We start from the raw sequence: 22500 nt of genomic DNA on the forward strand, positions 1-22500 counted from the left end.
ATATGTCTGAATTTTCCACTCACGTACCTATCTTCTGAATTCCTGATTTTTGTTTTGCAGACTTTTTTCAGATGTACAACATTATGTACAAATACCCTCAATCTTGAGAGTATAAATTTTAATGTTCTGATCATATTTCAACTTGGTTATTTTGCCAGTTTGATTACTTCAGAGACATTGTAATAACCTGCTCAATAAGATATGTGGCTACCATGAATTATAACGTGGATGACGATGCCTTCACTACCAGCTTTGTTTCACTTTCAGATAACACTGCTATGAATAAATAGCATCCTCTGATCTTAGAAGTGTTTTCTACAAGTCTTTCCAAATATGCCTTGCAAGGGTTTGTTGTTTGTTTTTACCGGAACTTCTTTAACACAGATTAGCTCATCGAGTTTTGGCATCCATATACTACCGTCAATAGTTTTGACCCATAGGCAAATGGTATATTCCCTTGGTGGATCACAGTTCCTTTACAATCTGACTTGCCTCTCCTTGCAACACAACTGGCTTATTCACATCATATGCTGGTGCATCTTTAACTAGTTTTAGAGACTTTCAAAACTGTTTTCTTATTTAGAGTTTTGATCCTACGCTACATCTTTCTTGTCTTAGAAGTTCATTTACCTCAGACATAGTAGCTACAAACTTTGCCAATGCTGCCTTATTTTCTGGAAACTTCTGTTATACTTGCTATGTTCTGGTTTTGGTATTTGCACTACTGCTCTGTTTATTGTGTTGTATGCTTCAGTCCCTTTAACATTAGACTATGGCCTATATATTTCAGATTCCTCACTCTTATTTTTCATTTTTAAGCATATTGCTTAAAATTACACTGTCTTAATCAATTTGGCAGCTGTATAATTTTCTTGTTATGATTTTCTTGCATCAGAAACAACACTAATAAATTATCAGTTATGTTTACAACACCTTCTATAAATTCAGTAACCTGTGCATCAGCTCTTTGAAATGGTGCTGATGAAATGCCAAACTGAATTCTAAGGAACCTGTATCTTCTGTGTAATGTATTAAATGCAGACAATCCAGAGCTTTCTTTATCTAGTTTTATGTAGCACAAATCCTTGTTTGTATCTAATACTAAAATAATAGCATTTTACATTGATAAAGCCACTTTCTCAATTCAGAGCATGAAGATTAATACAAATATGAATCTTGTCTTTCTTCAGAATTGTGACTATAGCAGTAACAGCTTCTGAGTGTTGCATATGCTTTCCATACCTTTTATTTCCTGTTTTAACCTACTCCTGGACATTACTGGTACTGTCCTGGAAGTATAAATCACAGGCACGTCATCTATTTTTATCTGCATGTGATAGTCTCCTGGAAAACTTCTCTAGTCTTTGCTATTCTGTGTGCATTAATTAAGATGCTCCTATGGCCGTGCATCTTTGCTTTTTGCATTTTGAATTAATTTTACCATTTCTAGATTTGCAGAAGCCAAACAACCTAAAATATTATGCACACATACTTTTTAAGTGCTATGATTTGAAAATGGAACTTGTACCACTGACTTTTATATTAACAAGCAAGTAGCTTCTGAAACATTGGCTGCATCTAGTGGCAAAAATATTTTAATAATGTGCCCACATTTCTCTTCTCAGTGAGTTTGAGTGCCAGTAATTAAAAACATATCTTCAGACAAAATATCATGTTCTGTATCTTGATTAATTCAGCATTTTGTTTATGAATGATTAACATTTATTGCAAATGATTTGGGTTGCATTCTTATCTCAGCACCTGCAGTTTTCAGATTTCAGGGCATCAACAGACGTAATCTTGTCAAAGGTATTACATATTCTCAAGTCCAATGGTAGTGTGAACACTCACTCAAGGGATCTCAATCCTTTTGCAAAATAAACTGAACATGTTGGAGGGACAGGTATGTATCATAGCGAATACCTCTTCTGTGGAACAGTCTTCCACTCCACATAAGCCAAAGTACTTCTGTTACTCTATTCAAGCATAATTTGGATGAATGGAAGGAAAAACACAAATTCACTCCTAGTTTAGCACCCATTTCCCTCAGGGACAGGGGCAACAAATAAATGTCCCAACATATTCTCCTTCTGCCAATTTCTGGGTTATTCGTATGCAAAATATAACGGTTTGAAACTACCACAGGAATGTAAGGCTAGGCTTCTTACAGTCCTCACAAATCAATAGTAAGTACCTATGAATGTATGAACTTTTTTCCTTTAAGCAGTACGACCAAAAGAAAACACTTTTCATGTTTCTGCTTAACAATATGTAGATTCTTTTGAACAATGTTGTTTTTCCTTTTTCAAATTTTTAAAATGCCCTTTCTAGCAGAGATCCTTCGAGTGGTATACAAAGCTTTTTCTGACCTTTGTTGCTATATCTAGTTCACAAGACTTGAATTGTAATTGCACAAGCTGTCTGTGTATTTTATGGCTGTCTGTTTTTTTTTTTTTTTAATTCTCATATGGTTCCCTTTTTCTTATTCATTACTGTGTTCTTACTTTATTGCTCATGTTTTGTCTATTTATTCACCTCACATTTTATCTTACTTTGTCAAAGATGTAGCTATAGCTATTCAAGCACCCAGTGTGTTCCTCCAGTCTGACACACCCGGCTCAACTTTAACTTGAGAAGCAAAAAAGCACCTCTGAGCACATCAGTTGTAGCAAGAAGATTAAATAATTTATGCCATATACAGAGTGCTAAAATGCCTAAGTTCAGACCACAAATGCAATAATGCCATTCATTTCTGAATGCTAGTAATGCACTGAACACCAATTGGAACATGCCGACTGTACCCCCTAAACTTTGCACCCTTCGCCACATCCTAGCTTCTCTTCAGACCCATGTCATAGTACTGGTACTTGCTGTGTACACATCTACTGCTTTTGAAAAAGGTCAGGTCTAGTTCTCATAATAGCCTGCCCATTATTTCATCATTTCTTATACCACAAAGTATATTGTCTCCTATTAATGAATTGAGAAACTCACTATGTTAACAGTCCTTGGCTCATTTCTTTTGGGCAGTAACACAAATATCTATCTGTAGGGCCTTGTGACCATACAAAGAACAAGTAATGGGTCATTAGTAAGTTCTTTCTAGGTTCACAATAATTCCTGAACTTCTAATTGCAGCTGTTTTATCTTTTTTTTCTTATTCATATCTATCTATAGATATAGATACATATGTATGTATAGGGTCTATATTAGAACATCGAAGTTTCAGAATTTCGAATGTTGTAATATCGACACCTAGTAACCGAAAACTGATAAGACCGAAAATTGAAAACAGCAAATTTTTTACTAGGGAAATAATTTGCTGATCCAAAACACATACACACAACACAAACACATCAAACAAACAGCAATCCACACACATACACCTAAAATTTTACATCTAAACCTACACTAAACTGTACATACACCACTATCTACCCACTTACCTTAACCCAAACCCTAACCCTAAGGTCCACCACTATTGCACACACACCTCACCCGCGCCCTAACCCTAACTCACCTATCCCACCCTAACCATCACGTCCACACATTCGCACACTTACCTGACCCGCACCCTAACCCTAACTCACCTATCCCACCCTAACCCTCACGTCCACACAATCAGACACTTACCTGAACCTGACCATAACTTTCCACCGCAGAGCTGAAAATAGCGAAGCGACAAGAACGGACAACCGACTTCTTTCCCCGGGAAATAATTTGGTTATCTTAATTTTCGCTATTTTCAGCTTTCGGTTAGTAGGTGTCAATATTAGAACATTCGAAGTTCTGAAACTTCGATGTTCTAATATAGATCCTATGTATACATATCTGTGTGTGTTTGCATTATATAAATACAGAGTTATATAAAACAAAAAAGCATATTATACTACAAAAGGAAGAGAAAGACAATCAAAGAGCAAAATGAGAGGATGGCCTGGACAATGGAGACTTGGGTAAAAGGAAAAATGTAGGAAATAAAGACATATTAGTATTCTGATGAGATATGAAGAAAGAGGGTCAGAAATGGTGCAAGAAGAACATGTTAATGTAACCAAAAAGATTGAAAGTAATATAATTCTGTAATGCATGAAACTGTGGTTGGTTAGACAGAAAACTGCTACTGCATTCTCTGTTCAAGCATTCCTGGTAACTGCCTATTAAGATAAAAGTTTAAGAAATTCATTGATACCTCCATACGCCATATCTCAATGAAGATGTTAAACATACACATAATTTAAGGGTGCATTAAAGCCTGCTCCTAGAGAACATGGGCATCAAATCAATATATCTGCCTTGGCGTTATAATACTGCGCGGAAAAAGGAGGTAAAGTGATAAAGAGCAGAGATTTCTGGCATTACCAAACAGAAGCCATGGGGAGTATTACCAGTCTTATAGCCAAAGACAGAAATAATTGTTAAAGCTGCATATAGCTTATTATCACAAATACTTAACATGCATATAATACATATTTTTGTATTTGTTCTGGAGCATTTTCTCCAGGCCTCCGCTGAAAATTGGCTTCATTCCAAGTCGGACTTTCCCGGTTAACAAATGTTAAATAAATAAAATAAATAAATTTGGTACATATCCAAATGCACAGCTTTATTATAAAATATATTTGAATTGCCGTTTGTGTTTTGTGAAGTGCTGAGGGAATAGATTCAGTTTATGTGTATTTCTTTTCCTTTTTCTGTTGCCTTTTTCATCATATCTGTTTTATGTTAGTCATACTGATCTAATTTATAAAATGTTTATTTTAAATATGTGAGGAACTCAGAATGTAGCTGGTAACCACAAAACTGCAGAACTCTGTTTAAAGAACGTTCTTGATATACTGAGTCTTATGCACAGCTTTTAATTTTAAATTGAACAAAGTACATTATGCTAATACTTAAGATGCCTCAGAAAAGCTATAGGTGTTAAGTACTGAATGTTTCATTCTCTGTTTTTCTTGTTTGTTGCAGCGCATCAGGCTTTTGCATTCACAAAACCAAGATCCAATTTATGCAAGTGGTGTGAAAACTCGAGTCCAGTTTGTGTAGCAAATGTATGCTACAGTAATTGCACTTTTAACTCCTTTTGTGAGAACAAAGAAGAAATTTGTGTTGCCATTTGGTAAGTCATATGATGATTAATGTTTATTAAACATCTGGAGACACTTTGAGGCAGCATTGCATGTTGTTTAAAATACTGGGCTGCAATATTGGAATCCTGTGTTTGAGTCTTTCCATCTTGTTTAAACTTGCTATGTCCCAAGACCCTTAACTTTGTTGTACATTAGTCTAAGAAACACTGGGAAGATACATACAGACATTTGCTGTTTATCAACACACCATAACACTGAATCCAATTTCCCAACCTGCATTTACTCTCACTTTTTAGCCATATATATATATTTTTTTTTTGGATTTAAAAATTATCAGCTTAGTAAACAAATTACTTGTATCACATAAGCAATGAAACATCATGCACTAAAGAAACACAAAGTCCCATCTGATGCATGCTACAAAACCTTTTTTAAGATGAGCATTCTACTTAATAACAAGGTTACTAAATCTAAATCTCTCCCAGGCCAGTTCCACCTATGTTTGGATATTACTGCCTTTGTAAGAACTGAATAAAAACACATATTACATATTGGTGCACAACAGTTGAATATTTTCAAAACTTTTATTACACAGAATTTGCTCTTTTCCCAGAAGCACGTAGATAAATGATTACAATGAAGAACTTTGTGGTGAATGACTTAGTGACATGATCTGAGGTAGTCACACTAAGGTTGACAATGCTCATACTGTCTAGATATGTTGTCATTCAAGAACTTCTTCCTTTGTATCTTATTGGGTTATGGTAACACTTTTGAGGAAAAATGAAAACTATGACTACCTGTGGACCTGCTTATCCTCAACTCACTCACTTTTGATTTACTCTCAGGGACACTACATTCAGGTTGAGGCTCATCTGAAACCAAAGAACATTCCTCTGATTGTGTTTAACTATGGCAATGTCCTCTGTTTGCACCATGTGTGATGTCAGCTCACCAGTTCACATTACAATGCTAACCTAATCCTACTTTCTCTCACCCCTTCTAACTTTAGACACACTGGTTGAATAGCTGAGTGGAACAGTGTCTGCCATAAAACATTTTGTGAATGCCCATGTCTACTTATACCCCATAAAACAACCCCAGAGTATCAACCTGACAGATACAATATGGGAAGCAAGGCTAGGCGTAAGAAGGCCCTAAAGGGTAATTAGGAATGACATATGAACCTATGAACCTATAATAGCTTTTGTCTCAACATTGTCTTCCAAGCAGTTAAATGAGATGGGCTTACTTCTGTGGCACTATGTGGAGTAGCTCGGTACAACATTATAGCCCCTTGAGGATCAGGCTGTTACTTCTGTGGCACTATGTGGAGTAGCTCAGTAGGACATTAGAGCTCCTCGAGGATCAGACTGTTACTTCTGTGGCACTATGTGGAGCAGCTCGGTAGGACATTAGAGCTCCTCGAGGATCAGGCTGTTACTTCTGTGGCACTATGTGGAGTAGCTTGGTAGTACATTAGAGCTCCTTGAGGATCAGGCTGTTACTTCTGTGGCACTATGTGGAGTAGCTTGGTACAACATTAAAGCTCCTCGAGGATCAGGCTGTTACTTCTGTGGCACTATGTGGAATAGCTTGTTAGGGCATTTGAGCTCCTCAAGGATCAGGCTGTTACTTCTCTGGCATTATGTGGAGTAGCTTGGTACAACATTAGAGCTCCTTGAGGATCAGGCTGTTACTCCTGTAGCATTATGTGGAGTAGCCCGGTACAACATTAGAGCTCCTTGAGGATCAGGCCATTACTTCTGTGGCACTAGGTGGGGTAGCTCAGTACATTAGAGTTCCTTGAGGATCAGGCTGTCTCAAAGTCTTTTTAACTGTTTGGACTGCTGTCTCAGTGATTCCATTTAACTTAAGACAGTGAAGATGTTACCTAGTATAAATAAAATAATGTTTATCAGCAAACTTGGAATTCATTTGGCACAAACATCGTACCATTGCTATAACCAGTTCAGTTGGCATTCCATATATTTTGTGAATGTGGTTTTGTACCTTGCTATTATTTGTTGACTAATCATAGTTGGTGCATGTAGTATCTCTATGTCACAAAAAGTAATAGCCTTTTACTTTCAAGAAGCTTTTGCCCTGAAATTCACACATGTCAGCAACTATCTTTTGCCAAGGACCATGTGATAGGGTTGTCAATAATAATGGCTCTCTTCTTTGGGATAGTTTATGAATGATCAGAACTGACACTTTGATAAAAACTTTGCAATGTCCAGATTAATTTTTAGCAACCGCACTGACATTTTTGGCTCATTCACAGCATTTTATTGTATAACATGACCTTTGTGTGTTGGTCTTAACACTTGATACATTGTGATGAAAGTACAACTATTATGCATTGGTACAGCAAGCCATCATGTTTTGATAACTGTGTTCTGTGGTGTTTGTACATCAGATGTTGTCTGAATCCAGTGGCTAGACTATCCTTCTTTGACATGTTTGATAGCAGTTTGTAACTCGTGGTCATTTCTTGCAGTTTGTTTCAATTTTTCTGGTCTCTTGGTAGTAAGTGGTCATGTTACCATAATGCTGCGCACATACATGGTAGTATCTTTGGTATCAGACTGCAATTGGTCACAAATAGGATTTCTGAATATCATATCAGCAGTAACTGTTTTCCAGGTGCATGGATTACTCTGTGGGTACTGACAAGGAGGAAATGTTCACATGACCCAGTTGTCATGTACATTCCATGATTCTATGCTTCTGTGAACAGTGCCAGTCTCATCAGTAGTCTTTGACATGTGATAGTCCTTTGTCTAGTTCATAGGAACTGATCAGTGGAACCAGTGGTTTCTGGTCAACTTGGAGATGGAAACTCTCTAACCCTAGTAAGTACCTGAAGAATCTTCACATACCCAAAAACTTGCAAGGCAGTCCTTCTCAATCTGTGAATGTCTCTGTCCAGCATCAGTTAGCATTCTAGAGCAATAGACAACAGGATGAAATGTATTTTAATCCATTTGTAGTGCCCAGGCCATAGCTACTAACATCAGCATTCACTATTGTTCACTTGGTGATATCATAGCCTGCCAGCATTGGTATAATTATTAGTATTTCTTTCACGTTGATAATGGCTTTGCCTTGAGAATCTCCCCATGACCAGGATACATTTTGTGTTTAACAGGTCTGCCGGTTTAACTAACACAGTTGACAGTCCTGCCACAAATTTGTCCAGGAAGCTAATCATGCCTAATGCTTGTCGCAACTCAGTCATAAAGGCAGGGCTTTTTAGCTCTGGTGTTGCACTGACCTTGTTTACATCTGGTCTGAATCTAGCAGTGCTTATGCCTTGACTGAAATATTGAAGCTCAGTCTTTCGAAAGCAGTATTTTTCTTGTTTTGGTTTTAAACCTGAAGTTTTAATGATTCACTGCATGAATGCAGTGCTTATGACCTTGAATTGTGTGCTTTATTTGGACCAGACATAAGTATGCCACTGATGACAATGTCTTCATGCCCTTTTACCAGGTCAGTCATTTTATGTTGAAACAGAACCTTCTCATTTGAATAATGAAAATTCAAGCATGCGACTATCTTCCCTTAGTGGTATTTGCCAGGACCCACTGGAAGCATGCAATGTGAAAAATACTTAAATACTGGCTAATTTATGTGATACATCTTCTAATGTAGGTAGAATGATTTTTTCTTGTATAAGCTTATCATTAAGCTTTTGCAGATTAACAAATATTTTAATACACTGACATTCTTTTTTATAACTGGAACATCAGTCAGTCAGTTCAGTTCCTAATACAACAGGTTCTTGCATTCTTTTGAGCAGCTCTGTCTCTGCTTTAGACAGTATAGGGAATGGTAATCTCCTGGGTGTGGTCAAGACACATGGAACAGCATCTGGCTTTAATTTTACCTTGACTTGTTCAGTGATATGCAGATCATCTTCACCAAACACGTACACAGACTTCACTTATCCTGACAATCATTCCCATTTCGCATTGTATAGTTCTCCTCAGCAGATTATTTATGTATGGGCCATCCAGTCCATACCCAGAACTCAAATGTATGCCTTTTCTAGGATTTATAAGAATTTCAAAGCTATTTAATCTTAGAGCTCTCAACATCTTGCCAATACCCCACCTTCAGGTTGAATCCCACTTTCTTGAGTAGGGCAGTCCAGTTAATCCCAGGGTAAATTGAAAAGTACCCATCCAGTCATCCAGGATTTATTTTAAATATGATAATTAATCACACTGTTAACCCACATGGGCAATTTATTCCAGAGATGGGGAAGAAACTGCTTAATGAATCTCTGTCACCTTTTGTTTACCTTCTGGTGAAGATTTAGGTCCCCATTTCTGTTGTTTAGTAAGCTATTAGACTTGTGGAGGTATAGGAGGAAAGAACAACAAGGTCTTTAATGCCATGGTAGGCAAGGCACATATCACTGCTCAAGAGTCTATAAGATGCTGATTAAAATAATACAGCTTTTAACCTTTCTTGGTATCTTAAGGTCTTTAAGTCTGGAATCTTCTTAGAAACCTCTGGGACTTCTCTAGGTGTCTGATATGTTCAGTGAGGTAAATCTCAAAGGGTTATTGTTCTCTATAATTGGTCTAATCAGTGCATAGTACAAAAGAATGATGCAATCTTATGCCTGGATGATATACCCTTGGGAATTACTTATCCTAAAGAGAAGGACTTTCTGAATACAGTTGACATGATCAGAGCCAAATCATGGTCAAATGGGGCCCTAGGCAGAGTAATGGGCCAAGTCCCCCAAGCCATTCCACTGTCCCATCACTTGGCTGTCTCTCCCTAATTACCATAAACAATGTTCAGACATGTTAGTGTGCATATTATTTTCTTCTTTACTTTCACATTAATTACAAATATTTGGATTTAATTTAAAACTTTTATTTCAAAATTTATAGCACTAACACTGATGGCCATTTGCTAAACAAAATAGTAACATGAGCAACTGTTGACTTCTCTGCCTGTGGAACTTGCATTAATTGAAAATGCATTAAAACCCACTTTCATTAAAATGAATTTGGTCAGTTTTGAATTAAAAGTACCTTGGGCCCCAGGCTGTTTTCAGACTGTAGGCCCCTGCACACATTTCCACAGGAAGCAGCTCATTAACAAATCAGAGCTTAAGTCCTTTGTGCTAACTGCATTTTAATTAAATGCTGAAATTCTTTATAATCTGATCTTTTAGAGAAGATTCTATCACAGTAATACGCAACAATGACTTCATAATGGCTGCTAAAGTTTAGATGGCTCTGATAATCACTCCAGATAATGCAGACTACATGACCTGACAAATGCAATCCCCTTTGCAGCTGCTAGGGGCTATAAAGAAGAAAGAATAGGCATCCTAAATTGGTGTAGTAGGTGTGATATTGACGTAATAATATACGAAAATGTAAGATTTTTGATAGACGAGAGATTAAAAAATAAACTTTGGGGAGGAGATACAATATGGAACCTAGGAAAGGAACTAAGTTCAGGCATAGTTGTAACTTTGTAGAAAGTCAGTGAAAACATTGAACACTGACAATGATGGGAAGATTAACTATTGTAGATCTCAGATGGCATAATCAGATATATAGAATTATAGTACTGTATGTCTATGTTTCAAGTAAAGAAAGGGAAAATTTATTTAATAAAATTTTGGATTACATAGTAATTAATAATAATATAATATTAATGGGAGATTTTAAGTGTGATTTGGGAGGAGAAAATAAGAAGAGAGGTCATGATGTTAAGAAAATTTTTGAAGTAATAAAATGCAGCAATTTAAGGATTTGGAATAATAATTTGTGGCCATATAATCAAGGTATATATAAGACTGAAACAGATTATTTCATTATACCACAGGGTTTAAATATAGTTAAGGGGCATGCACTTGTAATAGGCTTTCCAGATCACTCAGCAATATGGATAGAAATACAAGAAAATAAGGAGCATATAAGGATTGGAAAAATGCATAAAAGTAATAAATGAAAAATTATGGGATGAAAATGCTCTGAGTGGTGGTTAGCTTTGAAAGAAAAATATAAACTATGCTTTTTAGAATGGCAGTCAGATGTAAGAAAAGCAGAGAAAAGATTATAAAACAATATGTATGAATGCTTTAAAAGATTTTGAAAGGAATGATAGAGAATATTTGATAGAACAGAGAATTTATGAAAATAAGAGAAAATTAAATAATTATTTAAGCAAAGATATTATTTACAAGGTAAAAAAGAAGTGGTATCTGCCTTTTTGAGTAGCAGAATTAAAGAGAATACTAGTATAATGAAAGAAATGAAAGATAACAGAGGAAAGGTAAGAAGATCTCAGGAAAAAAATATCAATATCATAATAAATTAAGTAAAGGGATGTTCTAAGCTAGAAAAAAGTAAAAAAAAAAAAAAAACAAAACAAAACAAAAAAAAGGCAAGTAAAAAATTTGCCAGAAGAAGAAAATAAGGAACTGGAAAATAATATTTCCTTATATAAATAAGGTAAGGCACTTAAACAAGTTAATTTACTGTCAGTTTCAGGAGCAGATGGAATGGGATTCAAATTTCATAAGAATTTTATAGATTGGCAGCAAAACTCCTTCTTAAAATCTATGAATGAGTGATTAAATGAATGTTTTATGTATAAAGATTTATGGAGTGTGTGATGATGTGAGGTATTGCCAGCTATATTAGGAGAAATAGGGCAGTGGAGGTGAAACATATGCCAGCACAGCTAGCTGGAAATTAGTAAAGATTCATATGTAATTTGAATATCAAACTGATTTCTACAGATGCTTGTGGTGAAAATGTATTTGTAAAGTTGCTTGTGTTAAAAATGTATCAACAGTCCTGCTGGACATAAGAAGAAATGTGCATTTATTATTGCATCTGTTGGAATGTATATGTATTGCAACAGAAGATACTGGAAGACAATAGGTTAATCTCAATCCACCTGACTTTGGAAAATAGTAAGAAATGAAATTGCTTAATTTAGGCCATAAAGATTATATCTTACAGTTCTCAATGTAGCCAGAGACAAAAAGTCTGCTTCTTGCATTGTCATTGTGTTGAACTAATTGCTGCTCTGGAAGGGTCGAGATTTGAAACTGTTTTATGACTTCCAGGAGGTGCAGCAGTGTGTGTGTATTATTGACACATAGGTGCTAAATCCTGAAAGCTTTAGGCCAAAGGAAGTTGGATGAGAACCAGAAGTCAGATGACCAAATGTATATGATGTCATTCTGTAATCCAACAGTAAAATAATGTTTTAATACTAGTTGAGACTGAAGTCTCAGAGCACTTGGTTCTTGGAACCTGATAATGAATGACCCCTTACCTACTTCATCTTGTCTTGCACTAGTAAGTAACTAGGGAATAATAATTCTTTAGATCAGTCAGGAAAATATAGTGAGATTAGTTAAGTATTGTTCTTTTTCTGTAACTGTGTGAACCTGTCCACCTGTGTTATTTTTAATATTTCCTATGGCTGAAACTCTTGTGTTTATTGTAAACAGATATTTAGTTGTTTCATGTTCTTTTATTATTTATTATTAAATATATTTAAATGCTTCATTGTGGCTGATCTTTTACAGAATATTTTAACCTTTAACAGTACTTATATCTATTGGTGACACTGTGGCCACTCCTGAAATCCTGGATGTGTGGTCAACATTACCATTTGTATTAATATTAATTTCACTCAGTATAATTGGGTGCACTTGTAGGACCCTTGTAGTAGCTGGCTTTGGGGTGTCTGGTGGTAGTGTAACTACCTTATAGTCTGGGCAGAAGGGGGCATAGCTAATAGATCTGTGCCAGCCTTTCTCAGGTGTGTGTGTGTTTGTATGTGTGTGTGTGTGTGTGTGTGTGTGTGTGTGTGTGTGTGTGTGTGTGTGTGTGTGTGTGTGTGTGTGTGTGTGTGCGTGTGTGCGTGTGTGTGTGTGTATGTGTATGCGCGTGTGTGTGTGTGTTTGTGAAAATCAAATGTGTGTGTGTGTGTGTGTGTGTGTGTGTGTGTGTGTGTGTGTGTGTGTGTGTGTGTGTGTGTGTCAGCTACTTGGAGCAGGGACATGAAACATTGGTTTTACAGAGAGGGTGCTGGAGGACTTGGCCTGGACACTCAGCTGAGGTCTCAATTTTATAGCTGTGCCAGTGGGGGAGTCTTATTAGTCTCCTGGAGGGAAACAGCTGGAGAAACTTAGGCCCTGGACTGAGAGTGCTCCCAGTGTGTTCTTAAGGGAAATTGTGCTTGATGCAGAGAGCTGCATATGGAAATACTAGGTGTATCCCTTTTTTGTTCCAAGTGAATGTTCCTCTCCTTGATTAATGTCCCAGAGTGGGGATGTCACATAGCTCTATACTTAAATTTGTTTGGAAAAGGAAGATAAAAATAACATTGAAAATTGGATACCTATAGTATTGAACAACACAGATTATAACATTTTTATGAAAATAATTCAGAAGAGAATTGGACGTAAAATGAAAAGTATTATGGAAGATAATATAGCTTAAAGGGAAAAGGATGTCAGGAATTATTATTACTAGTAAGGGAAACTGTGGATGATATTATAAGCAGGACTGATGAGACCAAGATCATGATAGAAGATTTAAGCAAAGCTTTTGATACAGTATAACATGAACTTCTGTAGACAATTATGGAAGAGTATAACATTAGTAAGAAAATTAAGAATGTATGTTGTTCTGCATATAATAAAAATAAAGTAAGAATTTAGTGAATGGATGGTTAAGCAAAGAAATAGATATAAATCATGGCATACATCTGGGATGTCCTATGAGTTGCATATTATTTGCATTAGTTATGAATGTATTTTTCAGAGCTGTAAATTTGCACATGAGAGCTACTACTTATATTTCTAATACAGGTATAAAAATTCCAGTCACATTTACTTATGCAGAGGATATTATATTGAATACGAGAAAGAAACTCTGGATGAAGGGAGTTATATGTTATATACATCAATATTTAAATATAATAGGCATGGCTTTAAAAAAAGAAAAAAGGAAAGGAAAGGGACATAGTGATATAGTAAAGATAGGATGAATATCTTTCTTGATGAAAGAAATCTCTGTGATAGGAATAATATTTGGGGTAAAATGTAAGTGAGGAACAAAGGGATAAGATATAGTTGAAAAAAAAAGGAGTTTTGTTGTTTTTGGAAAACATACAAGCTATCATTTAAAAAAGGTGTACTTGATTAATTCAGTTATACTGGGAAAGACTGCATATTTAGCTAGTGTGTATATGTTGCCAATAATCTATGAAAGAGAAAACTTCAAGTATTTCTTTTTCTTTTATATGGGGTTCAAGATTGAATCCAGTAAAGAGAGAAGTCTTATACACAGACAAGGAAGATGGAGGTTTAGGATTAATAAGCCCAAGTATTTATGATGCTTCTTTGAATTTGTATAAAGTTTTGCTTTGGATAAATGATACAAATGAAAAGTTAGTAGTAAATTTACTAAAGTACAAATAGAAGTGGCATTGCGATATGTTAAAAATTTCAAAAGAGGAAAAGCGCGTTTAAATGAGGTAATGAAATGTTTTCAAGAAAAAAAATCTTTTATGGAAAATAAAAAAATGATGACATAGAAAATGAGAGAAAAATGTGGTACAAAAATATCACCATACAATATTATTACATTAATCCTTTTTAGCTGAGCTACAGAAAGAAAAAGTTAAAGCTATAAAAATATGAAAAGCATGGTGTAATAAACAAGTAGAATGTCACGATTTGTATGGAGATTAGTGAGTAATAAATTACCAATAAAGGGAAATATATCATATAAAAAAATCAGTGAAAGAGTCTGTATATACTTTGGTAAAGAAGAAAGTATAGACCATGTTTTCTTACAGTGTATACGAATTGCAAAATTGTGGGAAAAATTATACAAAGAAAATTTATTTGAAAATATAAAGGAGGAAAATGAAATAAATATGGATATGATTATGTATGGATATTATAGCCATAAAAATAAGTAATATAATATGTTAGTAACATAGATAAAAGATTATTTTATATTGTCGCAACCATTTGAAATGAAAGCTAAATGAAATCATATTTAATGGTAAATGGAGACTAGCAGTAACTTTAAGAAAAATTAGATGGTGGTCGTGGAAAAAGGAGTGGAGTTCAAATAAGATAATGAAGGTTTAATATAAAAATGAAAAGCAAGATATCTATGATTGTATGACAGTAATGGTACATTGTGTTCTGAGTGAAATTAACAGTGTGCCCTTCATGCATCTGCAGAGATGATAGCTGTTTTTTTTCTCATTGCTGACTACTTTTACCTGAAGGCAAGATGTCTACAGGTGCAAAAAGTTAATCTTGAGCGTTCTAAGCATTCTTTGCTGATGGAAAATCTCTGCTTTAAATGTGCAATGGCAAGCATTTCAGTGATAAATAAATATGGAAATTATGGGGAGTAAAAATAATGGAAAGAAATGGAAATGTGTACACTGTATAACTTTATAAATAAGTAAATATGTACATTTGTAAATAGTATTATGCATAATGTTTTTTTAAATAACAAACTCCTACTCTTTTTGATAGGTCTGTGGGATCTTTTACATGCATCTAAGCTACCACCAACTCAAGCAGATGGGAACTGGTTTAATATCTTATCCAAAGGAAACACACTTAGGAGTGCAGCACAACCATTATGCTACACTGCAGTATCAGCAATCAATTTCTTTTGGTGTGGGAACCAAAGTCTAGTGTGTTACCTATTGCGCCACTGTCACTGACTATGAAACACAAAAGTATGAAACTCTATGACTGACAATAACAAACTGCAATCTTCAGTGATTTAAACAAAAAAAAAAAAAAAGACGATGTCTGGCCTGGTAGTTGGCGTGGATGATTAAAACAAAGGTTCAGGGTTTTCCAAAGGTTCAGTGTTTGACTCTGAGCAAAGTCATTTAACTAGACAATATCCTAACTTGGCCATATTTTCTCACACACACAAATGCAAAGCACTCGATGTCTGTGAAAGAAGTTTCTCTGCTGGCTAGTACTCAAAACCCCCATTTTGACACTGTCTCAAAGGTTTACTCTATACATGTATGAACGAGTACCAGGTTCTGGGGCACTCTGCTCAAGTTTCTCTGCTGTTATGACATTCAGAATCTGTTCCTGTTCTGGAGCTGTGGCTGTCTTGTAGCTTCTCTCTTCACTCCCCTGTATGTATGAGCTGACCGGTTCTGAAACTGTGGCTATCTTATACATCTCTCAGCACTTTCCTGTATGTATGAACTGACCCATTCTGAAGCTGTGGCTGCCTTATAGCGTCTCTCTGTACTTTACTGGATATATGAGCTGACCCATTCCAAAGCTGTGGCTGTCTTGTAGTATCTCTGCACTCTCTTGTATGTTTGAGCTGACCCATTCTGAAGCTATGGTTGCCTTGTAGCTTCTCTCTGCACTCTCTCGTATGTACAAGCAGAAGCTCAGCTGAGCACTCTATTTAAATCTCTCATATATGAACTGATACCCAGCCTGCAAGCTCTATTACCTTTTCTTAAAATGGGCAGAGCATTAAAAGAATTTGTTTTTAAAGCAGGGTATCTTTTTTTTATTATTTTGTAAGCCAGCTTGCAACCCCCACCACCACTGGGCCTTAGGCAACTGCCTAGGTCACCTAGTTTTGGGTCCATCTCTACACATGCTGACTGAAGGAAAAGGAACTATTATCCTAGGTCCCTGACTCCATTTTTGTAATATGTATTGTGAGCAGGGGATGTTTGTCAAATAAAATGCTACAACATTTTTTTTTGCATTTAATTTGAGTTAATTTTCAGTACACCAGGTATTAAGTAGGGTAAATTTTGTTCTGAAGAAGATATGTGTCAGATGAGTTCTTAACAAAAATGCCCAGTTGCAGTCAAATGCATTATTAGTTAACCTGAGGTCCTGGTTCTCATGTTAGAGATCCATTTAAATGCCAAAAACAGGGGTCCCAGTACAGAGCCTTGAAGGGCTCTGTGGGTTACATTATTTTCAGATGAGGCTGTTGCCACACCAGCTATGTGGGTTCTGTCTTTTAGCCAGTTTGCTATCCATCTTATCACATAAGGATCTATGTTTAAAACATTTAGCTTATTTGCAGTGCCTGCATGGAATGTGGTGTCAAAAGTTTAGCTTAGGTCAAGATATGCTGTGTAAACTGCACAACCACTGTTAACAGCCTGTGTGGCCCTCTCAAAGAAGGTGACTAGATTAATAGCTAGGATCTCCCTGTGATGAAGCTAAACTGCTAAAGAGCTAGCCTCATGAGATTTTTTTGATGTAACTGATGAGATTATGATAAGTGCCCTAGCTTTGGAGATCAAGTCTTAAAGACTGACGAGTTTATAATTACTGGGGTCCATGGTGGGGCCACCCTTGCAGAGGGGCATCACTACTGTGGTGCACCATAATTCAGGAACAAATCCTGTGTCTAAGCTTATGTTAAACATTTTGAGTAGAGGTTGGATGAGGGCAAGTTTCAGACTATTTATTAAACATCTATGTATGCTGTCAGGTCCCATGGAAGAGGTAGTTTTAATCTTTGATAGCATTTTAATAGGGATTCTAGGATGTGTGAAGTTTGGCTAGATATTTTAGTTATAATGTTTGCAGTAAACTTGTTAGTATATTGACAATGTTTATTAGGACGGAGTGGGTGGTCCTGTTTAGGATAAGTTGTGAGCATTGTCAGGTTTTGTTCCTTAGTTTCCTAACACAGATAAAGGACATATAGTTTTCCTTAGCTTCAGAATCTAGCCTAAGTTCAGGGATTGCTTTACTCCTCTTAATAGTATTTTTCATTTATACTATTGTTACAAAGATGTTTGGATCTGCTGTATAATATGAAGGTAGTAAACATGAAAATATAAATAACAAGTGACAAGCAGTGATTAATGTTATTACTGCAGGACATCCTAGACTTAAAATTTTAGTGTCATTTTGTTACTTACATCTTGACCTTTGTTATAGTGTTTATTATTATTATTGTTAAGACACTTACTTATAGAAGAACACCTCAAAAAATATCAGAATATCATCATGTGATATGGATGTTAAATGCAAGTATATATAAAAGGTGCTATAGGCATATATGAGTTAAAGTTGACACCTGTTTTAATTTGTAAGACTCACTAAAAGGTGACTCATAATAGCGAAGTGATACCCAGCAGTTACAATACGTCATAATAGCGTAGTGATACCCAGCAGTCACAATACGTCTAGCTGTAGAGTGTAAAGTCTTATTCCTGAAACCCATATTAATTCTGTCTTCTCTGAGAACTGGGACAGATTTGGTGATTTAGGCTTTTTACTGGAAGGTGGTCCTTGGCTGTTCTTCCTACAAGTTGAATTGGTAGTACATATAAAATGGCTACAACTAGCAGTACAGATGTGAAATGTTGCTTTGTCATGAAGTGCACCTGAACAAGGACCATACCTAAAGAGAGTGTCTCTAAAAAATCCCATCTTACAGGTCATTCTTACTCTCATCGCCTCTCTCAAAGGTCTTGGAAAAGGTTATGTCCCACAGGTTTAAAACCACTGGTTTCTCAAAAGTTCACAACATCACTACTTCCATACTGTCCTTGTTATTGTCATTTATGGACACACAAATAAATGATGACTGGATTGTATGTATTTGTGGAATTCAAAAAAGCTTTTCATTCTGTCTCATATCAGATTTGTTACAGAGATGCATTCGTAGGTTACAACAGCTTGAGCTAAACTGGCTTACCATTTACCTTACATAAAAAAGTTTAAGAGTTCCGGTGAATCAACTTATATTACATTCTATCCCAGTGATCTATCATGTTTCATAGGGGTCACTGTGCAGATTACAATCTTAATTCTCTACTCGACATTAACACTGTGTGAAATGTCCATGACCTAGTAATTTAATTGACCATTCAGTGAATGGCATTCACCCATCCTTACCACTTAGTTTCTGACTATAAATCAGGCTTGTAGTTACTATCTTTAACCAGTTGGGGTTTAATCTAAACTTTGAGAAGACCTAAAACACAAGCTTCACCTCTTCTTAAAAGACTAAATATGATATTCACAAATTAGCCCATAATGACCTCAGTGGCACAGCCGTTGAATGTGTTAAGAATTCAAGTATCTTTCCCCAACATCATGGCACACCCCAAACAACCTGTATTTGACTAAGGGCATTGGTGATGGATGTGCAGGGTGGAGGAGGATGGGAGTGAGTGACCAACTCTGGCTTCCATATTTTGGAGGGAGGAAAGAAGTATGGCTTACTACATAACTGACACCTGCCGGAATGCAGTGTATTATTGTTGGTAGCATGAAGAGCATAGTTTATCTGCACTGCAGGTTGTATGATGTTTGGTCGGGAGGTTGTACATGTACAGAAATATGCATGCACCTCTTGCAGAAGTTATTGCAAGAGCTGGCAGGTTGCCAAGAAGGTGGAGGTAAACCTGTCCCCAGGATCTGCAGACTGGCTCATTTCCTAACACCTAACCCTTACCTCCACCATTGAATAAATGGGCTCAAGGGCTCTTGCTGTCATAGAGGAATAAATGGGTTAAGTGGATGCAAGAAGGGCAGCCATTAGGCTAATCCTGTGGCCCCTCTAAAATAATTAAAGTACTGGGAAGCATGGCTGCACCATTATATTACTTTCACAGGATATGCTAAAAGTCTTCAATGAACTCAAAAAACAGTGTGGTACGTGCAATCACATGACAAATGTTTTCCTCCTGATGTTTAATACATCCTTCCTGCTATTCCTGCAGACTCACATAGAAAGTGCCAAACAGCTTCAAAATTGCTTAAACAAAATAAAAAAAAAAGTTATACTGGTTTTACATTGAAGAGTGAATTATTGTCTATGTCTCAAGAAAGCAGGAGGGCTCCCTTTCACCCAGAAGCCATAACATTAACATGCATCCTGGTTGTTAAATTCCTAAACTCCATATTCATTGGCAAGGACACTAAAGCTGAAAGACGTCTCTAGACCCCTTTATTCTTCTTCCAGTTCTTACTTATTTCTACCAGCTTATTGGTATTCTGTTGAATTAAGTGGCAAAATATTTTCTATTTATGCTTCTAAGATCTGGAATTTAGTACTGGCCATTATCAGAGAATCATCTGCCCTGTTTCATATTTGGGAATCTCTTGCCCTGTTTGACATTTGGGAATATCTTGCCCTGATTAACATTTTTTTTAATCACACATACAAAATGAAGACAGATGCTGCTGCAAAAATGGAGAACATCAGTGATCATGGTCAAATAGTGTAATACTCTTTTTTAACACCTTTTTTGAAGTATCACTTAAGACATAGGCAAATGTACATTTATATAAAAGAAAACAAACCATGTTAACATGTTGACAGTTGATAACATTATACTTCACATATATTCATATATCTCAACTGTCTAGATTTTTGCAGAATGTCCAGATTTTTGACTCATATTTTTATTTTTTGGTCTGATTCTAATAAAATTATGGTTTTCTGGCAAAACACTGGCAAATTGTTGAGGACTGAAGTCAGAAAATAATGACAGACATTTGAGTTTCAAACTTCATATCCTTCAGAAAATTCATGCTAATGCAAAACCTGCTATTCTATTAACTTTCTAAGTTTGGACACAAACAATGATTCTACCAATAGGCTACACATTCCAGACCAGCAAACCACCATAAAACCAACACAAAATTTGACTTTGAAGTTTAATTAAACAATATAGTAAAACGCTTTTCATCTCACTTCTTAATGAGACTTCATCAGGATAGCGATGGGCAGTTGTCGATGTCAGAGTTTTTACCGCCTTTATGCAGAGGAAGAATATATGTTTACTTCCAGATATTTGGTACATGGCATTCTTGGATAGATCTACTGAGAAGTATACTAATGGGATAAGGGATGGAGCTTGCAGATAACTTTGGGAATTCGGCTGGTAAGTTGTCAGGAGCATTGGTGCATGGTTTGAGATTTTGAAGGAGTTTTTTTATGATGCATGGGGGTATAGGAGGGAATGAAAAATTAGGTAGAGAGGAAGGTGTAGAGTGCGTTGGTTGTTGATCAGTTGAGTTGTGGTTAGGAGGGAAATTGTTGGTTAATTTAGCAATGGTGTCGATGAAAAATGAGTTAGAGAGGCTATATCTGAGGGTGTTTTATCAGGGTGTGGGCAAGGATTGGTGTTAGAGCCTGGATATATGAGGGAATTTATTGCTCCCCAGAATTTTTCTGGGTTTAGTCTCTGCTGGTCCTGTAGCCTGTGGAAATATTCTTTTTTGTTTTTGGTGACCTATTGTTTGGCCTGATTATGTAATTGTTTGCATTTTACAAGGTCAGCTGGGTTTTTATGTTTTTGCCAAGTTTTCCAAGCTTTGTCTCTGCTGGACATGATTTGTTTTGTAGATTTGGTGAGCCAAATGGCATGATTAGTCTTGACTCTTTAGTTGGGGAGGGGCTACTCTGTCTAAGATTTTGAGAAATGTTAAGTTGAATAGTTCAACTGCTTTGTCAAGAGGAATGGTTTTTAATGGGGCCCAGCTGGTATGCTGTAAAACTTCATTTAGGGTTTCTGGTGAGAATTGAGATAGGTCTCTAGTTTGTCGCAGTTAGTGGTTATTAACAGTTGTTGAAATTTTCTGTATAGTGAAGGCTGGTAAGTGGTCACTGATGCTATTTGGTAATGTCCCGAAGGTGGACATTTTATTTGGGTCCGATACAAGGATCCAATCCAAGACTGAGCCTTAAATGTTTTTGTTATTGGGCCTGGTTATATCTGAGATAAGCTGGGTGTAGTTAAATAGATATATGTTAGTTTAGAGGTTTTGGTTAGTGATATCTAGCCAATTAATGTTTACATCCCCTAGGAAGATTGTTTCATTTAGAATATTTTTAGAAGACCAGGCGAGAATTTCCTCTAGAATGGGAATGTTGTCATCTAGGGGAATGTACAATAGTATGATACAGAGAGTTTTACAGTTATTTAGCTTTAGGAGGGTAACTAAAAGTTCAGCTGAGGAGAACTATGGAATAGGTTTAGTGAATGGGACTATGGTGTAAATATTAGGGCATATCAAGGCGACGCCACCACCTTTTCTATGTGGTCTGTCATTCCTGAGGCATATATAGTTGGGGGGTAGGAATTCTATGTTGTTGATATATGTTTTAAGCCAAGTCTTGGTTATGGCAGTGAAATCAGGTTTATTTTGGTGTAACCATGCATGGAAATGGGGAATTTTATTTCTGAGGCTTTGTAGATTTATGGTAGTGAAGTTTAGGGATTTTATGGGGTTGGATTGTTTGTTCAGTGTGGTCTGTGGGCCTGGGTTTGGGGTGCATGTCACCACATTGTATTAAGTTAGAATGGGTGGTTTTATTTGTAAGGTGTAGTTGTTTTTTTT

General features: G+C 36.2%; 1 protein-coding gene across 1 annotated transcript in view; it reads left to right on the forward strand.

Moving 5' to 3' along the window:
* Nucleotides 1–22500, forward strand: part of LOC122804856 (TGF-beta receptor type-2-like) — a 1261414-nt gene that overhangs the window by 458338 nt on the left and 780576 nt on the right. The window contains exon 2 of the mRNA XM_044075019.1: nt 4969–5119. Within this exon, the coding sequence (XP_043930954.1) occupies nt 4969–5119 (151 nt within the window). The remainder of the gene's footprint in view (nt 1–4968; nt 5120–22500) is intronic.

The sequence above is a fragment of the Protopterus annectens genome, chromosome 6.part0, assembly GCF_019279795.1.
Source record: "Protopterus annectens isolate FY-2018-M chromosome 6.part0, PAN1.0, whole genome shotgun sequence".
In the NCBI taxonomy this organism is placed as follows: Eukaryota; Metazoa; Chordata; order Ceratodontiformes; family Protopteridae; genus Protopterus; species Protopterus annectens.